The sequence below is a fragment of the Mobula birostris genome, chromosome 2, assembly GCF_030028105.1.
Source record: "Mobula birostris isolate sMobBir1 chromosome 2, sMobBir1.hap1, whole genome shotgun sequence".
NCBI classification, from domain to species: Eukaryota; Metazoa; Chordata; class Chondrichthyes; order Myliobatiformes; family Myliobatidae; genus Mobula; species Mobula birostris.
In genome coordinates, this window is record NC_092371.1 from 136892068 (window position 1) to 136913290 (window position 21223).

Here is a 21223-nt window from a genome sequence, read left to right on the forward strand (position 1 = left end):
GGCCTGAAACGTCGACTGTACCTCTTCCTAGAGATGCTGCCTGGCCTGTTGCATTCACCAGCAACTTTGATGTACAATGCTCCAAGTTGTTTCAGACTACCTTCTTGCAGCCTGATGTACACTGCTTATGGAGGTGATTGTGCTTTGTAATCTATGTTGGGAAAGGTATATGCGTGGTACTATTGGTGCTTTGGGTGTCCTGCGGTGTGATGATGACAACGTACAGGCTGACCTTGCTTGCCTTGGCAGGTAATGCAGCACCCCACTGATGGTGGACAGGTGCTCGGACTTCACTCCAACATTAAAGATGTGTCAGTGCGGGTCGCTGAGATCAGCATCTACTCCCTGTCCAGCCAGCCCATTGATCACGAGGATGGTAGTGTACTTGCGGGAGCCAAGACCAAACCCTCAGGTAGGTGATTGATTGTGTCTGTGGTTGCTTTCAAAATGAAATTATCCAGACCCAATCTCAAACCACATTCTGGAGAAGCACAGCCTTCAGGTACATCACTAACTCTGCTGGACAGTACAAAAATCTGACAGCCAGCCAAAGGATGGTCATTTGAGTTGGAGGTGTGTCCTCTCATAGAGACTGGTGTATCTCAGGAGTTCTTTAGCCAAAGGCAGTGGAGTCTCTATCACGGGGGTTATCCGAAGAAAGACCAGATAAATGTTCAAAAGATCAGGGAATTGAGGTGCTATAGGGAACTGGCACAGAAGAGGAGTCAAAGTCTAGGTTACTGGGCATGTGCATGGATAATATGTATGCTCAGGTGCAGTGGACAGCTTACAGCAGCATCACAGGCACATGCATTGTGTAAACATTATTCACAAGAAAAACAGACATTTTACACAGGTTTTACAAACGTAAATTAAAGCAGGTTTGTGGGGTTTGGTGAGTGAGACAGAAAACACTGATTACGAATTGGCATATTAATCATTTATTTACAAACAGTAAAATTTCGACCAAACATTTAAGTTCCCCCAGGTTACACAAACTACAAATCTAAATATTCATCAGACTGATTCTTAGTCAAAAGTGCATACAGAGCATACCTTCCTAATAGTTCTGTGAGGCAAAGGGAAAGAGAGAGAGAGCAGGTCTCCTGCACATACTATGCTATACCCCCAAGGATTGCCAACTTTCTCACTCCCAAATAGGGGACAGAAGTAGCAGCCAAATACGGGACACTTGTGTTTACCCCGAGAAAGACTACCATGACCATGAAGCCTTGCACAGGCACCTGTGTGCGCATGCGTGTACGTGCCAATTTTTTTTCTACAAATCGATTTTGGCTTAATCTTCTCAATTCTGCTTTTACTATATGTTAGTGTTATTTTAGGTTTTATGTGTTATTTGGTATGATTTGATAGGTTATCTTTTGGGTCTGGGAACGCTGAAAAATTTTTCCCATATAAATTAATGGTAATTGCTTCTTTGCTTTACGCCATTTCGGCTTACGAACAGTTTCATAGGAACGCTCTACCTTAGCAGGGGAAATACACACAAGGGTGGTCTTGTATGGGACAAACCAATTTAGCCCAATATACAGGATTTCCCGGCTAATATGGGACAGTTGGCAACCCTAATACCACCCCTTCCCCACCACGGCACCCGGAACTGGAAATGAGCACTGTGGCACGCAACCAACCAATGGGAAAAGTGGCTGCGGTTTTTAAACTGACCAATCATGATTAACACAACAGAAGGGGCTTTTGACTGGCAAATAAGCCACATCCTCACACTACAAAACAACAAAACTAGATTGAAAGAAACACAGACACGGGGAAATCTGCAGATGCTGGAAATTCAAGCAACACACACAAAAATTCCTGGTGAATGCAGCAGGCCAGGCAGCATCTTTAGGAAGAGGTACAGTCGACGTTTCGGGCCGGGACCCTTCATCTGGACTAACTGAAAGAAGAGATAGTAAGAGATTTGAAAGTGGGAGGGGGAGATCTGAAATGATAGGAGAAGACAGGAGGGAGAGGGGTGGATCTAAGAGCTGGACAGTTGATTGGCAAAAGGGATACCAGTCTGGAGAAGGGAGAGGATCATGGGACGGGAAGGGGGGAGGGGAGCCCGGAAGGTGGAGAGCAGGCAAGGAGTTATAGTGAGAAGGACAGAGGAAGAAAAAAGGGAGAGAGAAGAAAAAGGGGGGAAAAAATAAAAATATATATTAAATAAATAAATAAGGGATAGGGTGTGAAAGGGAGGAGGGGCATTAAAGGAAGTTAGAGAAGTCAATATTCACGCCATCAGGTTGGAGGCTACCCAGGCGGAATTTAAGATGTTGTTCCAAAGAAACACAAAGTCCATTTAAGTGCAAAGTGGTCATAGTGTTGCTAAACTGTAGTGATTAGGATTGTGCCAGTTGGTTCTAGAATGTTCATGAGCTTGATGGTGTGAAACTGTCCGATGGTAGCTGCAAGAAGATGGCATGGCTGTGGCACTGGGGATCTTTGAGATAAATGTAGCCTGGTTGAGGCAATCCCCTCTGTAGGTACTACTCTTGGTGGGGAGGGATGTGCTCATGATGCAATGGTGAGTTCACCGCTTTCCGCAGTTTCTTACTTTCTTACGTTGAGTCGTGGGTTAGATCAGCAATGATTGTCTTGGATGGTGGGAGTGACCTGAGGAGCCCAATGTCTCGCTGCTCCTGTTCTCTTGTGTTCGTATGAAGATCTCCCTGATTCAGTTACATTCAGCATTAGTCAGAAAATTCAGTGCTGGCGAATAAAAAAACAACTTCTCATAGTAACTGATAAACTATCTTCAAAATTAAGAGTTGCACAATACAGGGAATAATTCACACGGTGTAGACCCTCCCACCATGCAAAACTCCCGTAGTTCTGCTCCTCCCATGCTGTGATGCTCCCTCATTACCACCCCACCCACCAACACTCCTTCAGTACTGCCCCCTTGACAGTGTGGTGCACTGTCAGTACTGCCTCACCCATAGTGCAATGCCTCCTTGGTGCCTCCACCCCCCCCCCCCCCAACAGCTCTCTCAATACTGCCTTTCCCCTTAGGATGGTACTCCCTCAGTACTAACCCTCTAGTTTGTGCAATACACGCTCAGTGCTTCCCTTCCAATTTTACACATTGCACTGAACTGGAGTGATAATGGTAGACTTCAAAACTCTCCATACATGAAATTCCCCTCTGAGGGCAGTGTACCAGGAGAATTCAGTCAGCCCTTGTTCACAAGGCAGTTACTCACTCTCAGAGACAGCCACCTCCTGGTGTATGCAGGTACTGCAATGTCAATAATAAAGTGGAAATCATAAACACAGATTCAGCAGATGCTAGAAATATTAAGCAACAGACACAAAATACTGGAGGAACTCAGTAAGTCAGGCTGCATCTACAGAGGGGAATAAACATTTGATATTTTGGGCTGAGACCCTTTATCAGGACTGGAAAGGAAGGGTGCAAAAGCCAGAGTAAGAAGGTCACTTCACCTGTAAGTCTTTAGCGATCATCTGCTGTATCTGGTGCTCCTCAGGTGGCCTGCTGTATGGTGGTAAGACCTGATGCAGACCATGAAACTGCCACATGAACTGCCATGAACTTTCACCCTGTTCACCAAATAAGGCAGGATTTTCCTGGGCTACCCATTTTAATTTGACTTCCTATTCCCATTCTGACATGTCTGTCCATAGCGTCCTATGCTGCCACAATGAGACCGAACTCAGGTTGGAGGAGCATGACCTCATATTCCATCTGGTATTCTCCAACTAGATAGTATGAATATTGATTTCTCCAACTTGATAGTATCAATGTTGATTTCTCCAACTTCTGATATTTTCTCCTTCCTCTTTGTTTCCATTCCCCATTCAGGTTCCCCACTCACCTCTATGCCTCACCTGCCCATCACTTCCCTCTAGTTCCCCTCCTCCTTCTATTTCTTACATATTCCACTGTCCTCTCCTATCAGATTCTTTCTTCAGCCTTTTATCTCTTTTACCTATCCTCTCCCAGCTTCTTACTTCATCCCTCCCTTCCCCCACCCACCTACCTTCCCCCTCAGCCGGCCTCACCTATCACCTATCTGTACTTCCCTTCCCCCACCTTCTTATTTGCCTTCTTCCTTTCCAGTCCTGATAAGAGTGTCTCAGCCCAAAACATCAACTGTTTATTCTGCCCAAAAATGCTGCCTAACTTGATGAGTTCCTCCAGCATTTTGTGTGTGTGAAGTAGAAATATAACCCCAGCCAGAACATTCATCTTATTGAAGGATTGTGTAATGTTGCAAGTGGAAAAATGTAACATAGATCTTGTCTCATATCTTGCAGATCAATCTCCAGACATTGATAATTACTCTGAAGAAGAGGACGACAGTTTTTCCTCTGAGCAGGAAGGCAGTGATGATGCTGTACCTGGCCAGGTAGTAAAATACTGACAGCTGTCTGATGTCTCCAGCTAACACGGCTGAAACATGAATTTAAGGAAAGGACAGTTCTAGTCCCCACACTAGAGGAAGCTTGTGATTAGGTTAAAAGAGTGTAGAAGATATTCACAAAGATGTTGTCAGTAAAGGACTAATATTCAACATTTCCATCCTAGGAGAAAAACTCTTGACTATCCTAGAGCTAAATATGGCCAATTATTAGACTATATAGTTTTAAACAAAGGAAAAGGTTAAAGGAAATTTATGAGGTGAGGTTTTTTTACACAGAGAGTAGTAAGTGTCTGGAACGTGCTGCTGGATGAGCTGGTGATGTAAATACGATAGCAACGTGTAAGAGGCTTTCAGACACTTGAGTTGGCAGGGAATAGAGGTATATGGACCATGTGCAGGCAGATGGGATGTTTCAATCAGTATCAGGAGGCAAAGGGCTTGCTCCTGTCCTGTAATATACTCTGTATTGAACAGTTGGTCTTAGCTTTGTGGTGTGTACTCTCAATGTTTGTCATTGACATAAAACACAGAAATATAGCACGCACAAAGGTGAATTGTAGCAGACTTTAGGGAGACAGAGTAGTATGACAGCTGACATTTAAATGTACTTTAGTAGAAAGAGTGAAGGGAGATGGTATAAAATGAATGGGGTAATTTTAGAGAGGCTGCATGAACAAGGAGATATGGTGTGTATGTATACAAATCACTGAAGCTGTTAGGAAGGGCAGCCTTACAGACGTTAAGGAGTCGAGTGCTTCCGTGATTATCATACTGGTTTCATTCCCACCATGGAAGCTGTGGAATCTAAGTTCTGTTAATGAGCTGGAATTCTACAAAATCCAGTGGTCTCAATAGTGATGTTCACTGAGAACTAGATTGGCCTGGTTCATCAATATTCTTCAGGGATAAAGGACTTCAGCTATTCAGATAGACTAGGAAAGTTGGGAGTAAAGTGGGATTCATTCAAAATTGTGAAAGGTCTATGGGAATAGTTTCCCCTTAACAGGAAGATCTGTTTGACTAGAAAGTCATCCTCAGTAAATTGGAACACTCCTGTAGTGGGAGGATGAAACTTATTAGTACTGACACTGACAGTGATTGAATGGTCATCCTGTGTGTAGATTCTCTCTGACTAGTGTCTTGTGGCTGTGTCTAGGATTTATATGACGAGGACGATGAACTGAGGAAAGCCAAAAAGACTCGACGAAAGATGATGAGAGCAACTTCAATAACGCGGGTAAGTCCAGCTATAAATTTAACACCCCCACTCAGTAACTGACCCACATAGAGTCCCATTGGGGGAAGAGAGAGAACAGAGGGCGGGCAGAGGTGGAACAGAGGTAAGGCAGAGGAGGGGAGAGCAACTGGAGAGGAAAGAGGAAAAAGGAGAACAGGAAAGAAAAATGAAAGACTAAAGATGCAAAAGGCACTTGGAAGGAAAGAGGAACTGACTATGGCAAAGGAGAAAAATCACATTAGCTTTTGATTAGTAACACACATAAAATGCTGGAGGAGCTCAACAGGTCTGACAGCATCTATGGAGATTAATAAGTGGTCAAAGTTTTGACCTGAGACCCTTCATCAGGACTGGAAAGGAAGGGGGAAGAAACAGAATAGAAAGGTGGGGGAGGGGAAGGAGGACAAGCTAGAAGGTGATAGGTGAAGCCAGGAGGGTGGGGGTGGGGGAGGGGGATGATGTAAGCTAGAAAGTGATAGGTGAAGCCAGGAGGGTGGGGGAGGGGGAATGATGTAAGCTAGAAGGTGATAGGTGAAGCCAGGAAGGTGGGGGAGGGGGAATGATGTAAGCTAGAAGGTGATAGGCGAAGCCAGGAAGGTGGGGGAGGGGAATGGTGTAAGCTAGAAGGCGATAGGTGAAGCCAGGAGGGTGGGGGAGGGGATGATGTAAGCTAGAAGGTGATAGGTGAAGCCAGGAGGGTGGGGGAGGGGGATGATGTAAGCTGGAAGATGATAGGTGAAGCCAGGAGGGTGGGGGAGGGGATGATGTAAGCTAGAAGGTGATAGGTGAAGCCAGGAGGGTGGGGGAGGGGATGATGTAAGCTAGAAGGTGATAGGTGAAGCCAGGAGGGTGGGGGAGGGGGAATGATGTAAGCTAGAAGGTGATAGGTGAAGCCAGGAAGGTGGGGGAGGGGGAATGATGTAAGCTAGAAGGTGATAGGTGAAGCCAGGAAGGTGGGGGAGGGGAATGATGTAAGCTAGAAGGTGATAGGTGAAGCCAGGAGGGTGGGGGAGGGGATGATGTAAGCTAGAAGGTGATAGGTGAAGCCAGGAGGGTGGGGGAGGGGGAATGATGTAAGCTAGAAGGTGATAGGTGAAGCCAGGAAGGTGGGGGAGGGGGAATGATGTAAGCTAGAAGGTGATAGGTGAAGCCAGGAAGGTGGGGGAGGGGAATGATGTAAGCTAGAAGGCGATAGGTGAAGCCAGGAGGGTGGGGGAGGGGATGATGTAAGCTAGAAGGTGATAGGTGAAGCCAGGAGGGTGGGGGAGGGGGATGATGTAAGCTGGAAGATGATAGGTGAAGCCAGGAGGGTGGGGGAGGGGATGATGTAAGCTAGAAGGTGATAGGTGAAGCCAGGAGGGTGGGGGAGGGGATGATGTAAGCTAGAAGGTGATAGGTGAAGCCAGGAGGGTGGGGGAGGGGGAATGATGTAAGCTAGAAGGTGATAGGTGAAGCCAGGAAGGTGGGGGAGGGGGAATGATGTAAGCTAGAAGGTGATAGGTGAAGCCAGGAAGGTGGGGGAGGGGAATGATGTAAGCTAGAAGGTGATAGGTGAAGCCAGGAGGGTGGGGGAGGGGATGATGTAAGCTAGAAGGTGATAGGTGAAGCCAGGAGGGTGGGGGAGGGGGAATGATGTAAGCTAGAAGGTGATAGGTGAAGCCAGGAAGGTGGGGGAGGGGGAATGATGTAAGCTAGAAGGTGATAGGTGAAGCCAGGAAGGTGGGGGAGGGGAATGATGTAAGCTAGAAGGTGATAGGCAGGTGAAGCCAGGTGGGTGGGGGAGGGGATGATGTAAGCTAGAAGGTGATAGGTGAAGCCAGGAGGGTGGGGGAGGAGGATGATGTAAGAAGCTGGGAGGTTGAAAGATGGGAAAGGAGACATTCCCTCCAAAGGTAACGGGCTGGAGAAAAAGAAATCTGATAGGTTTAGAGTATACCATGAGTGAAAGGGAAGGAGAGGGTCACCAGGGGAGGTGATAGGCTGGTGAGAAGAAGTGAAGCCAGTGTGGGGAATTGAAGAGGGAAAGGGGAGGGGGAATAATTACCAGAAGTTGAAGAAATTGATGTTCATGCTATCAGTTTGGAAGCTACCTAAATGTAACATAAAATGTTATTCCTCCAACCCGAGAGTGGCCTCACCCTGGCAGAAGAGGAAGCCATGCACTGACATGCCAGAAAGTTTCAATTTTAAATCTCTCAATAAGTTTGACCACGTTTCATTCCCACCTTCCACCTTAAGCACTGGAAGTAGGTAACAGAAAGCTTATCACCTCTTCAGTGTGGGTGAGTTAGGCCACAACATGGAGAAAGAATGCTTGTTTGAATTCTACTTCCTGAGCCAGGTCTCTCACATCCAGGTCAGAAAGAAGCCAGTTCACCCACCTGTGCTGGCTGGCCGGCTGGGTCCTTAGAGAAGATTAGGTGTATGCTACCCCACCAGTACCAAGCCAGGCCTCAGAGTGTTCCCACAGAAAGCCCCACCAGATCAGTTTCCCAGTGGGAGAGATGTTTACCACAGGGGAGCCTGTGAGAAGTATAGAAGGAAACACTTGGCACACCTCCTTGTGTCCTACTGTGAGAGATTTGGTTGTATGATGAAATGTTGTTGTAGTCTAAGCTTTCTGCTTTATATTTCCCAGGATATACTGGTTTCTGCTTTAAGGGAATATCTATTCTTTTGAAGTACAGGACCATTTTAACCAAGAAGATTGCTGAAGTCTCCTATTGAACATCCATCAGTGCTCACCTGTGACAGGTGTATGAGTGTGGCCAGGAGCTAATTCTAGCTGCAATCTTTCTTGCCTATTTCAGTGGAAAGTTACTTGCTCAGGAGGCTTGGTTGAAATTAAAAAGAAAAGTTGTCTCTCACTCTGTGCTGGCATATAATGCTCAGATGCCCACCTGTGCAGAAAGCTATATGCAATAATGTGCAGTCGCAACCTCCGCTCACAGTCTTTTCTCTCTACTTAGCAACCCAACTTCAAACAGAAGTTTGTTGCCTTGCTGAAGAGATTCAAAGTGACAGATGAGGTAGGTGTACTTTGTGGGAAGGGTCAGCTGCTTCTAAGTAGGAGTGGGGTACTTGATGGTGCAGGATTTGTTCAGATAGCATAGGTTACCAATCTACCAGTCTGGGGAGAGACTAGTAAATTGGTTCATTATTATTGTCACGCACACTAGGTACAGTGAATAAAATTGTTTGGCATACCATTCATATTGATCATTTCATTACAAGGGAAATTAACTGAATGTAGAATAATGTGTTACAGAGATAGTACAATAAGGTGAAAGGCCCACAGCGAGGTAGATTGTGAGGTCAAGAATCCATCTTATTGTACTAGGGAACTGTTGAATCATCAATGCTCATGAGTTATGAATTAAATTTGATTTTACATAAATCCTCCCACCCTTTTAAAACATTTTTTCTAGCTGGTGACAATAATGCTAAAATGTTTCCCTGTAAGGGTGTTATTCACTGAAATGAAAGAATTCAGATTGTTGCTTAACACAGCAATGTGTGAAATTCCTTGCTCATACGTAGCTTACAGATTTATATTATGTGTATATGGAATGAAAAGATATGAGTCACTATAAAAAATGGGCATTTTGAGATGAAGAAATACACCTACAGATAATTGTCAGGAACCCTTATGTAACTTGGGGACTATTAGTCAGTGCTGTCCTAACCTTGTATTTCTGTGCACAGGGTATTTATTGAAGATAATAATTAGACATTTAACGTTAACCAATCCTTTCTTACCTGTTCTTTTCCTGGTTATTAGTTAAGACCTGCAGCTTTATGGTATGCCAACTTGATCATTGACCCTTTAATCACCCGCATGTGTGTCTTAACTGTGAGTTCAGCTTCTCCACGCCCAATTCTTGTTTTTGTTTAACACATTCTGTTACTTTTAGAGTTGGCAAGGTGCCACCTTCTCAAGTCTGAAGCTTTGGTTTACCTGCAAGTGATACACACCACCTCAAAAGTCTGAGAACATCAAAGAGTCATAGAGTCATACGGCATGGAAACAAAGGCTCTTTGGCCCCATTGGTCCATGCCAACCAAGATTCTCAGCTAAGCTGATCCCATTTGCCTGTGTTTGGCTCATGTACATCTAAACCAGGGGTTCCCAACCTGGGGTGCACAATCCGCTTACTTGATGGTATTGGACCAAAACATAAAGAAGATTGGGAACCCCTGGTCTAAACCTTTCCCATCCATGTACCGTTTGAATGATGTTAATATCCCTGCCTCACCAAGCAGCTAATTCTATACACTGACCACCTTCTAGGTGGAAAAAGTTAATCCTCATGTTCTTATGAAATCTCTCCCCACTCACCTTAAAACTTTGCTTTCTACTTCCTGATTCTCCCAACCCCAGATAAAAGACTCTGCACATATATTCTATCTATGGCCCCATGATCTTATACACCTCATTAAGATCACCTTTCATTCTCTTATGCTCCAATGGAAAAATACCAACCTGCCCAGCCTGTCTCCATAACTCATTTCCTTGAGTTCCAGTAGTATCCTCATAAATTTCCTCTGCACACCTTCCAGCTTAGTGGCATCTTTCCTATATAGACATCTTACTGTCACTGTACACCCCTAACTCTGCTGGGGCATTACATGGGAATAACATAAGGATTATAAGCAGGGCTAGCCTATTCAGCATGCTCCTGCCCCACTGAACTCATGTCCACACACCTTGATTCCATTCCATTTTCCTTGGGTCAACCCTTTCCCACTTATATCCATGATCTCCTCAATTCCACGGCCCTGATCACCTCATTTTCACCATGGATGTCCAGCCCCTATATGTTTCTATCCCCATCAGGAAGATCTTAAAACTCTCCACTTCTTTCTTGACAAAAGACCCAACCAGTTCCTCTCCACCATCACCCTCTCTGTCTAGGAGAACTGGTTCTCACCTTCAATAATTTCTCCTTTGGATCCTTTCTCTTTATCCAAGCTCAAGTGGACATCGACATGGGTCCAAGCCTTGCCTGGTATTGCTCCCCAACTCTTTCTGTGATACATTGACAGTTGCATTGGTGCTGATTCATGCGCCCATGTTGAGCTTGTCAATTTCATCAGCTTTGCCTCCAACTTCCACCCTGCCTTTAAATTCATTTGGTCCATTTCTGAAACCTCTCTCTTCTTTCTCAACCTCTCTGTCTCCATCTCTGGAGACAAACTGTCTACTGACTTCTTTTATATACCTACTGATTCCCATAGTTATCTGACTGTACTTTTTCCCATCCTGTCTCTTGTAAAAATGCTATTCTCTTTTTTCATTTCCTTTGTCCCTGCTGCATCTGTTCTCAGGATTAGGCTTTCCTTTTCAAGACTTTGGAGATGTCCTTCTTCAAAGAACGGGGTTTCCCTTGCTCTACCATTGACCCTGTCCTTACCTGCATCTCCTCCACTTCCTGGACATCCACTGTCACCTATTGCAGGCATAGAGTTCCTTGTGTTGTCACCTACCACCTCATACCTCCACATCCAACCCATCATTCTGGGCAACTTCCGCCATCTTCAATGGGATCCTACTACCAAACACGTCTTTATTTCCCACCCACTCTCTGCTTTTTGCAGGGATTACTTTCTACTGATTCCATTGTCCATTTGTTCCTCCCCACTAATCTCCCTCCTGGCACTTATCCCTGTAAGCGACACCTGCTCATTCACCTCCTCCCTCACCTCCACTTATTTCCCATAAATTAATCTCTATCTAATGCCCATCAATAGCATGATGGTCCTGTCACCCCGCTACATCGGGGTGACTTACTGTAGCTAACTAGACTTTGGAATGTGGGAGGAAACTAGAACTAATGGGGGAATCTATATGTTGATAAGAGAAGAACATGCAAGCTCCATACAGAGAGCATGCCAAGTCAGGATTAAACCTTGGTCATTGGTTCTATGGGGTAGCCATTTTACCAGCTGCACCAGTGTCTCATCCTCTAATATACTCAGCGGTTGAGCCTCTATTGAAGGCAGTGACCCAAATTTACAGCCTTGATTGTGTGGCGGTATTGAAGGGCAGGCACAAATGTGCAGGTTTGGATTCTCATTATGGGAACAATGCACTGAAACAGTTTCACATTATAGAGCATTTTAGGGGTCATTTATGTGTGTAGCTAGCAGGATAGCAAAGGAAGAACTAGTTGATACTGTGTATTTGGACTTTTATAAGGCCTTTGACTGGGTGCCACATGACAGGTTTTCAAACAAAACCAAACTTATTATCGAAGTACATACTGTATATGTCACTATATACAACCCTGAGATTCACTTTGTTGAGGGGATTCACAGTAGGTACAAATAAATACCATCAAATCAATGAAAAATCATGCACAAGACAGACAAACAACCCACGTGCAAAGGACAACAAACTGAACATACCTACACACATCATACACACATACATACGTAAATATGTGTGTGTATATATTATATACGCATAAGTATGTGTGTGTGTATATATATATATATATCGTTACGTACCCCGTAACTGGGTTGTCAAACCAGCAGAAATGGAACACTCGTTGGAGTCTGTGATTACTAGAAACTAAGAAAGTTTTATTAACAAAAATAAGTAATACAGTACACTAACCGCAAGGAGATAAATGTAACAGGTTAGTAATGATAGTATACACATATACACAAAAATAGGGTGATAGGAATCAACCAAGCTCTATCGCAGTCTAGGGGTAAAATGATCAGAATTAAGGTGAAGCAGAGTTCAGTTCAGTATAGTGTTGTTGAAGTAATCGCTGTTGTTGTACTGTTGGAGAGAGAGAGAGATACAGTTGGTTTCAGGCAAACCTTTCGATGCCTTCTGATCCCGCTGTGGTCACCGACTGTGAACCCTTCGTTCCGGATGCAATCGTTCTTCCGTGGTGAACCCAGCACCCAGGCAAGGGCGGACAACAGGTCCCCACCGGTCGTACCTTTACACCCTGTGAATCTCTGGCTGATTCCCGCGAATCAGTCCTCCAACTCCCACCAACTTGTGGGGCACAATGCTCTTTCCAGGGTCTCGTGGTGTGTGTGTTGTGCCTTAGCAAACCCGCTATTTTTATCCCCCCCTGATGGGGTATCACCTGTCCATCAAACTTCACACTTCCTATTGTCTCAGCAGGATTGTTAATGAACAGTTCAGGTTCAAAGCAAACTGTCTGTGGCAGACGCCACATACTGAATTATGTGTCTCTCTCTCTCTCTCTCTCTCTCTCTCTCTCTCTCTCTCTCTCTCTCTCTCTCTCTCTCGTTATCTCTCTCTTCTCTCTTATTAGCATTTTGAATGGCTCTCTGTTGTCTCTCGTTATCTCTCTCATTAACATCATCCATTCTGCAGCTCTATTTGGCTTCACACATGACAATATATACATAAATATATGTGTGTGTGCATATATATATATATATATATACATATATACACACACACACACACACACATACATATGCATACACACAATATATCAAACTGAACATACGTACGTACCTACACACATACACACATATATACATAAATATATGTGTGTATATAATATATATATATATATATATATATATATATATATATATATACATACACGCACACACACACACACACACACACAATATATCAAACTGAACATACGTACCTACCTACACACATATATACATAAATACCAGGAGAATTCAGTCAGCCCTTGTTCACAAGGCAGTCACTCACTCTCAGAGACAGCCCTCTGTGAGTGAGTGACTCTCAGTCTATAGGTTGTGGAAACAGTGTCATGTTGGAGTGAGTGAAGTTGAATTAAAGATGGTGATGAATCAGCATATAGGAGGGAGATTGAAAATCTGGCTGAGTGATGCCAGAACAGCTTCTCAATCAATGTCAGCATGACCAAGAAGTTGCTTATTGACTTTAGGAGGAACAAACCGATTTAGGCGCCGGGCCAGATTGAAAAAGTTCGTGTTTTAGGGCCGGAGATGAGGGACGGGCCAGCGTTCAGCTCACTGCTTGGTGAGCTGTTACTTGTCTGTGCTGAACTGTGGCTGTGGCCTGCAACTAACAGGCTTCTGGATCAACTGCAGTGATGACTGGCGTCGTGACTGTGGATTCATTTTCGTGAATTTCAGTTCTGAATGTTACTTGCTTTTATTGTTTGCACATTTTTTTCTGCGCATTGGGTGTTTGACAGTCTTTTTAATAGGTTCTATTGGGTTTCTTTTGCTTCTTGTGAGGAGACAAATCTCTAGGTTGTATATAGTATACACACTTAATAAATGTACTTTGAATTTTGAACTTTGAAATTCCTCAATGTTATCATTTCTGAGGATCTGTCCTGGCTCCAGCATGTAAGAGCCGTTAAAAGGGAAGTATCTTCTCACTGTTGCCATCAAGAAGAAGCTATAGGAGACTCAGGAACTACACCACCAGGTTTAAGAACAGTTCTTACACCTCGACCTTCAACCTCATGAACCAGCGGGGATAGCTTCACTCAACTTCACTTGCCCCATCACTGAAATGCTCCCACAACCTAAGGACTCTTCATTCTCAATATTTATTGCTTTTTTTTCCTTCTTGTATTTGGACTGTTTGTTGTCCTTTGCACATTGGTTATTTGACCGTCCTATAAGGTGCAGTCTTTAATGAATTATGTTGCGTTTCTTGGACTTACTGTGTATGTGTACAAGAAAATGAACCTCAGGGTTGTACATGATGATATATATGTACTTTGATAATAAATTTACTTTAAACTTTGAAGTTGAGTGAAGTTATCCCCTCTGATTCAAGTGTTTGGTGGTTGGGGGGACGGGTAATAACTGTTACTGAACATAGTAGTGTGAGTCCTAAGGCTTCTGTACCAGCTTCTTGATGGCAGCAGCAAGAAGAGAGGGTGACCTGGATAGTCGGGGTCCTTGATGATGGATGCTGCTTTCCTGTGACAGTGCTCCTTATAGATGTGCTCAGTGGTGGGGAAGGCTTTACTCTGATGGACTGGGCTGTATCCACTACTTTTTGTTGGCTTTTCTTTCAAGGACATTGATGTTTCCATACCAGGCTGTAATATAACCAGTCAGTCTACTCTCCACCACACATCTATAGAACTTTGACAAGGTTTTAGATGACACAGGCAGTAGAGTGTCAGGGCAAAGAGAAATACAGACCAGAAGAGCATTGGCATTAGTCACGTTGAGTGTAAAGCTACAAATACGTGGAAGATGAACAGAAAGATTCTCAGTCACAATGAAGTGGTGTTTAGGTAGAGCTACCAGTGAAGGCAAGGGGTTTGACACACTTACTGAGTCAGGCAGGGTAATGAGAGAATAATTGAGAGAGCATATCCTGAGGCACTGGAACTGTAGTTAATGTCCGTACAGTGCATTACTCCCATCAGTACAGTGTGGCAATCCCTCAGTACTGACTTTCCCGCAGTGTGGTTCTCCTTCAGTACCACCCTCCCACGGTGTGGTGCTTCCTCATTACCCCCTCCTACAGTGTGACAATCCCTCAGTACCACCCTCCCTCAGCGTAATGCTTCCTGATTATCGTCGCTCCCATAGTGCGATACTCCCTCAGCACCAGTCCTTCCACAATATCATTCTCCATCAGTACTGCCCCCCCGCCCCCCCAGTTTTTTACTCCCTTAGTACTTACCCTTAGAAGAGTCAGGGTCCTTGAATACTACAGTTTTGACTTTGTTTAGGGCTCAAATCTATGGAGCAGATCTGAGACACCTAGAATGTGCTAGTGTCACCACCTGTGATAAGTGATGCCTTACCTGAGCTGAGGACTCTCTGATTGGACTTTGTGCAGTCTCTGATGCGAACAATGATTTTCTGATAGTTGACCAGCACTGACAAATAATTGTTTATGTGCAAGGTGTTGGACTCAGATCCCGTTGACCACACCCAGGAAGCAGAGGAAGATCTCGACCTGCTCTACGATAGCCTCGAAGTTTACAATCCCAGCGACAGTGGTCCTGAGATGGAGGATAACGAAAGCGTTCTCAGCACACCAAAGCCCAAACTAAAGTAAGCATTTCAGACAGTTGTACCATCAGGTAGGAGGTATAGAAGCATGAAGGCACACACTCAGCGATTCAGCAACGCTTCTTCCCCTCTGCCATCCGATTCCTAAATGGACATTGAACATTTGACACTACCTCACTTTTTAAATATATATTATTTCTGCTTTTTTGCACAATTTTTAATCTATTCAATATATATACTGTAAGTGATTTATTTATTTATTTCTCTCTCTCTCTTTTCTATATTATGTATTGCATTGAACTGCTGCTGCTAAGTTAACAAATTTTATGACACATGCCGGTGATAATAAACCTGATTCTGATTCTGGTACTACTGCACATGCAACAAAATTCTTCCACCCCTACGAAAGGTTTCACTTGAGTGTTGCTGTGAGCTAATCTCAGCCTATCTCACAGTCGGTAGGTGTAGCAGCTTCACAAAACCACATCTCTGGTTTCAGGAGTTTAGCATCAGCCACATTGGGGGTGTGAGTCACTTATAGATCCCAGCCTTGCAAAGTCAGTGACTTCTTTCTGAAACATTGATAATTGCAGCGACTGTACTAGTACCGCTTCATAGGGCTTTAAAACTCAATATCTGGGTCAGGTAATATAAGCTTACACAACCATTCATAAACAAGTGGGTGCAATAATTAGAAAGTCAAGTAGTGAATCTCTTGGTCAGTGACAAACAGACAAATCTCCCAGCCCAGTCAGTGACTGATGTACAAATCTCCCAGCCCAGTCAGTGACTGATGTACAAATCTCCCAGCCCAGTCAGTGACTGATGTACAAATCTCCCAGCCCAGTCAGTGACTGATGTACAAATCTCCCAGCCCAGTCAGTGACTGATGTACAAATCTCCCAGCCCAGTCAGTGACTGATGTACAAATCTCCCAGCCCAGTCAGTGACTGATGTGCAAATCTCCCAGCCCAGTCAGTGACTGATGTGCAAATCTCCCAGCCCAGTCAGTGACTGATGTGCAAATCTCCCAGCTCAGTCAGTGACTGATGTGCAAATCTCCCAGCCCAGTCAGTGACTGATGTGCAAATCTCCCAGCCCAGTCAGTGACTGATGTACAAATCTCCCAGCCCAGTCAGTGACTGATGTGCAAATCTCCCAGCCCAGTCAGTGACTGATGTGCAAATCTCCCAGCCCAGTCAGTGACTGATGTGCAAATCTCCCAGCCCAGTCAGTGACTGATGTGCAAATCTCCCAGCCCAGTCAGTGACTGATGTGCAAATCTCCCAGCCCAGTCAGTGACTGATGTACAAATCTCCCAGCCCAGTCAGTGATTGATGTGCAAATCTCCCAGCCCAGTCAGTGACTGATGTGCAAATCTCCCAGCCCAGTCAGTGACTGATGTACAAATCTCCCAGCCCAGTCAGTGACTGATGTACAAATCTCCCAGCCCAGTCAATGCCTGATAGACACACATCCCAGCCCAATCAGTGACGTAGGAACATAGAAAACCCTAGCATAATACAGGCCCTTTTGCCCACAAAGCTGTGCTGACCATGTCCTTACCTTAGAAATGACCTAGGGTTACCCATAGACCTCTATTTTTCTAAGTTCCCTGTACTTATCCAGGAGTCTCTTAAAAGACCCTATCGTATCCGCCTCCACCATCGTCGCCGGCAGCCCACTACACGCACTCACCACCCCCTGTGTAAAAACTTACTCCTGACATCTCCTCTGCACCTACTTCCAAGCATCCTAAAACTGTGCCCTCTCGTGCTAGCCATTTCAGCCCTGAGAAAAAGCCTCTGACTATCCATGTGATGAATGCCTCCCATCATCTTATACACCTCAATCAGGTCACCTCTCATCCTCCGTCGCTCCAAGGAGAAAAGGCCGAGTTCACTCAACCTATTCTCATTAGGCATGCTCTCCAATGCAGGCAACGTCCTACTGATAGACAAATCTCCCAGCCCAGTCAGTGACTGATGTACACTTATCCCAGCCCAGTCAGTGACCGATAGACAAATCTCCCAGCCCAGTCAGTGACTGATGTACACTTAACCCAGCCCAGTCGGTGACTGATGTACAAATCTCCCAGCCCAGTCAGTGACTGATGTACAAATCTCCCAGCCCAGTCAATGACTGATGTACACTTATCCCAGCCCAGTCAGTGACCAATAAACAAATCTCCCAGCCCAGTCAGTGACTGATGTACACTTATCCCAGCCCAGTGAGTGACTGATAGACAAATCTCCCAGCCCAGTCAGTGACTGATGTACACTTATCCCAGCCCAGTCAGTGACTGATGTACAAATCTCCCAGCCCAGTCAGTGACCGATAGACAAATCTCCCAGCCCAGTCAGTGACTGATGTACAAATCTCCCAGCCCAGTCAGTGACTGATGTACAAATCTCCCAGCCCAGTCAGTGACTGATGTACAAATCTCCCAGCGCAGTCAGTGACTGATAGACAAATCTCCCAGCCCAGTCAGTGACTGATGTACACTTATCCCAGCCCAGTCAGTGACTGATACATGAAAGAGTGAAGCCAATGTCTCCGTCCTTGCCACAAGCTCTGTTTCCACCAATTAGTTCGATCCTATTCCCTGACAATTATCTAAAGACTGTTCACAACTGTATCTGATCTGTGCCACATTTTGGATAATATAAAATAGCCCGCTATTCCAGGTCACAATGTCTCCCTACCACCCTGCGTCAGCCTATCCACTGCTGAAACCTTCATCTAAATCTTTGTTACCCCTGCTTGACAATGCCAGTGCCCATTTATCCTATACTTCATAAAAGGAATAATCAAAAACTCCTCTGTATAAGCTCTAGACTGCACCAATCCTGTACACATATTGTCCATGTGCTGACTGACCTACATTGGCTCTGGGTTAATTTTAAATAATCCCTCTGCCAATTCTGGCTTTTTAATTATTGCAGGCTAAATCATCCAACCATTGGCAGCCAAACCTCAGTTGCCAAGGGCCTGTGCTCTGGATAGTTCTCCCTAAGACTCTCTCCTCTCTGTGAAGGCCAAGTCTATCTCCCATCCTGTCAGCATACGTGTAGACCTATCAGGTCATTCTGTGCTGTAGAAGATGCAACATCAATTGAGTTGCTATTCAAAGGAAGAAGACTGAAAAAATGTGATAGTTCCATAGTCACTATTACTCAAAGCAGCTTCTTATTTCAGAATTACTTAGTTAACTGGTTTTAGGACTCTCCACCTCATCTGGTGGGATTTTGAACCAACTTCTCCAGATCACTATTCTAGGTTGCTGGTACACTTTGAGTAACAATTACTCGGCCAATGTGAGACCATGTAAGCTTATGTAGTACTTCACATTTTGATAAAGCAAATGATGTACAATGGCCAAGGAGTTATTGTAAATCTTCTAAATCCCTTAGGGAGAGTTGCATCCCGTGCAGGAACTGTGCTCCAGGAAGGTGCTGAGTCCTTATATGTATATATATAAAATTTCTGTTTTGCTCTATTTTTAATCTAACTATTTAATATACAGATATATACTTTACTTATACTTTATTGTTGCCAAACAATTGATACTAGAATGTACAATCATCATAGTGATATTTGATTCTGCGCTTCCTGCTCCCTGGAGTACAAATCGATAGTAAATATTAAAAATTTAAGTTATAAATCATAAATAGAAAATATAAAAATGGAAAGTAAGGTAGTGCAAAAAAAATGAGATGCAGGTCCGGATATTTGGAGGGTACGGCCCAGATCTGGGTCAGGATCCGTTTAGCAGTCATATCACAGTTGGAAAGAAGCTGTTCCCAAATCTGGCTGTACGAGTCTTCAAGCTCCTGAGCCTTCTCCCGGAGGGAAGAGGGATGAAAAGTGTGTTGGCTGGGTGGGTTGTGTCCTTGATTATCCTGGCAGCACTGCACCGACAGCGTGCAGTGTAAAGTGAGTCCAAGGATGGAAGATTGGTTTGTGTGATGTGCTGCGCCGTGTTCACGATCTTCTGCAGCTTCTTTCTGTCTTGGACAGGGCAACTTCCATACCAGGTTGTGATGCACCCTAGAAGAATGCTTTCTACGGTGCATTTATAAAAACTAGTGAGGGTTTTAGGGGACAGGCCAAATTTCTTCAGTTTTCTCAGGAAGTAAAGGCGCTGGTGGGCCTTCTTGGCAGTGAACTCTGCTTGGTTGGACCAAGTCAGGTCATTTGTGATATTGACCCCGAGGAACTTAAAGCTTTTGACCTGTTCCACTTGCGCACCACCGATGTAAATGGGGTTGCGCAGTCCACTACTCCTTCTGAAGTCAACAACCAATTCCTTCGTCTTGCTGACATTGAGGGATAGGTTATTGTCTTCGCACCATGCTACCAGGTTCTTAATTTCCTCTCTGTACTCAAACTCATCATTACCTGAGATACGGCTGTAATTGACTTACTTGGCTATTTATTTTATTTTTTTCCTACTATATTATCATGTATTGTCCTGCTGCTGCTAAGTTAACAAACTTCGCGACATATGCCAGTGATAATAAACCTGGTTCTGATTCTGAAACTCCATAAAGATAGTTAGAAGTACAAATGCCGGCCGGTGGTGCAGTGGCATCCCCACTGGACTGTGAGACGAGTGGTCCTAGGTTCGAATCCAGCCTTCTCCTTGCACGCTTTCCATCTGTGCTGGGTTGAGCGTGGAGCTAGCAACTCGGACTTGTAAAAATCAGACAATTGCTAAAGTAATGGCAAGGTTGCTACCCGATGTACCCCAAGGTCCAGAGAGGAAAAAGAAACAAGAAGTGGAAGTGTTCTTCACAGTCCAGAAAGGTTAAGAGGACTCTTAAGAATCATGAAGTAAATGAAGAGGACCTTCCTCCACTGGCAAAAATCAGAAACTAGAGAACAGAGATTTGAGGTTTTCAGCAAAACCAAGGAGACAGGGAATAGCCTCTCACGCTTTTCCCACTGTCCCCTATTACACCTCCTCACCAGGATCCACCATCCACCTGCTAGTTCTTGCTGCAACATTACTCCCCAACTTTTTATACTGGCTGTCTCCCCCCATCTTTCAATCCAGATGAAGAAACATCAACTGCCCATTTCGCTCCACAGAAGCTGTCTGGTCTTCTGAGTTCCTCCAGTATCTTGTGTGTACTCCAGGTTTTATTACCTGCCATTTGTAATGTCTCACCCAGTGTGATCCTCCCACAGCACAATGCTGCCACTCCTGTAGTGCAGCCCTGACCCTTTACTGCACAGAGAGGTGCGCTGACACGTCTCAAAGGACCTGAGCAGGTTCTGTGCAGAGTTGGCATGTTTTCCCATGACCTTGTTTGTGCTGGAAGTTCTGGTTTCTCAACACGCACAAAGACTGGTAGATTCATTGGCTGCTGTAATTTACTGTTTAGTCTATGTCTGTCACAGAAAGACTCAAAAGGAAGTTGACAGACATGTAGACAAAGTAAGTTACAGAGGTGCAATGAAATAAGCTGGGAGATACCGAGACAGATTCGATTCCTCCCATGTGAGTTAGAATGTACCTGATGGGAAGAATGGCCTCCTGTGTGGTAATAAGTCCTTCAAGATGTCCAGGATTCCCTCAGAATTA

The 21223-nt window shown here is 44.6% G+C and overlaps 1 protein-coding gene across 5 annotated transcripts in view; it reads left to right on the forward strand.

Annotated features, from left to right (window-relative positions):
• Positions 1-21223, forward strand: part of LOC140191556 (phosphofurin acidic cluster sorting protein 1-like) — a 294121-nt gene that overhangs the window by 211805 nt on the left and 61093 nt on the right. For 4 of the 5 annotated variants that reach the window (XM_072249050.1, XM_072249084.1, XM_072249074.1 and 1 more), the window contains 5 exons: positions 250-412; positions 4300-4391; positions 5563-5643; positions 8613-8672; positions 15524-15675. In XM_072249050.1, coding sequence (XP_072105151.1) covers positions 250-412; positions 4300-4391; positions 5563-5643; positions 8613-8672; positions 15524-15675 — 548 coding nt within the window. The remainder of the gene's footprint in view (positions 1-249; positions 413-4299; positions 4392-5562; positions 5644-8612; positions 8673-15523; positions 15676-21223) is intronic. The other variant, XM_072249058.1, reaches the window with a different exon arrangement.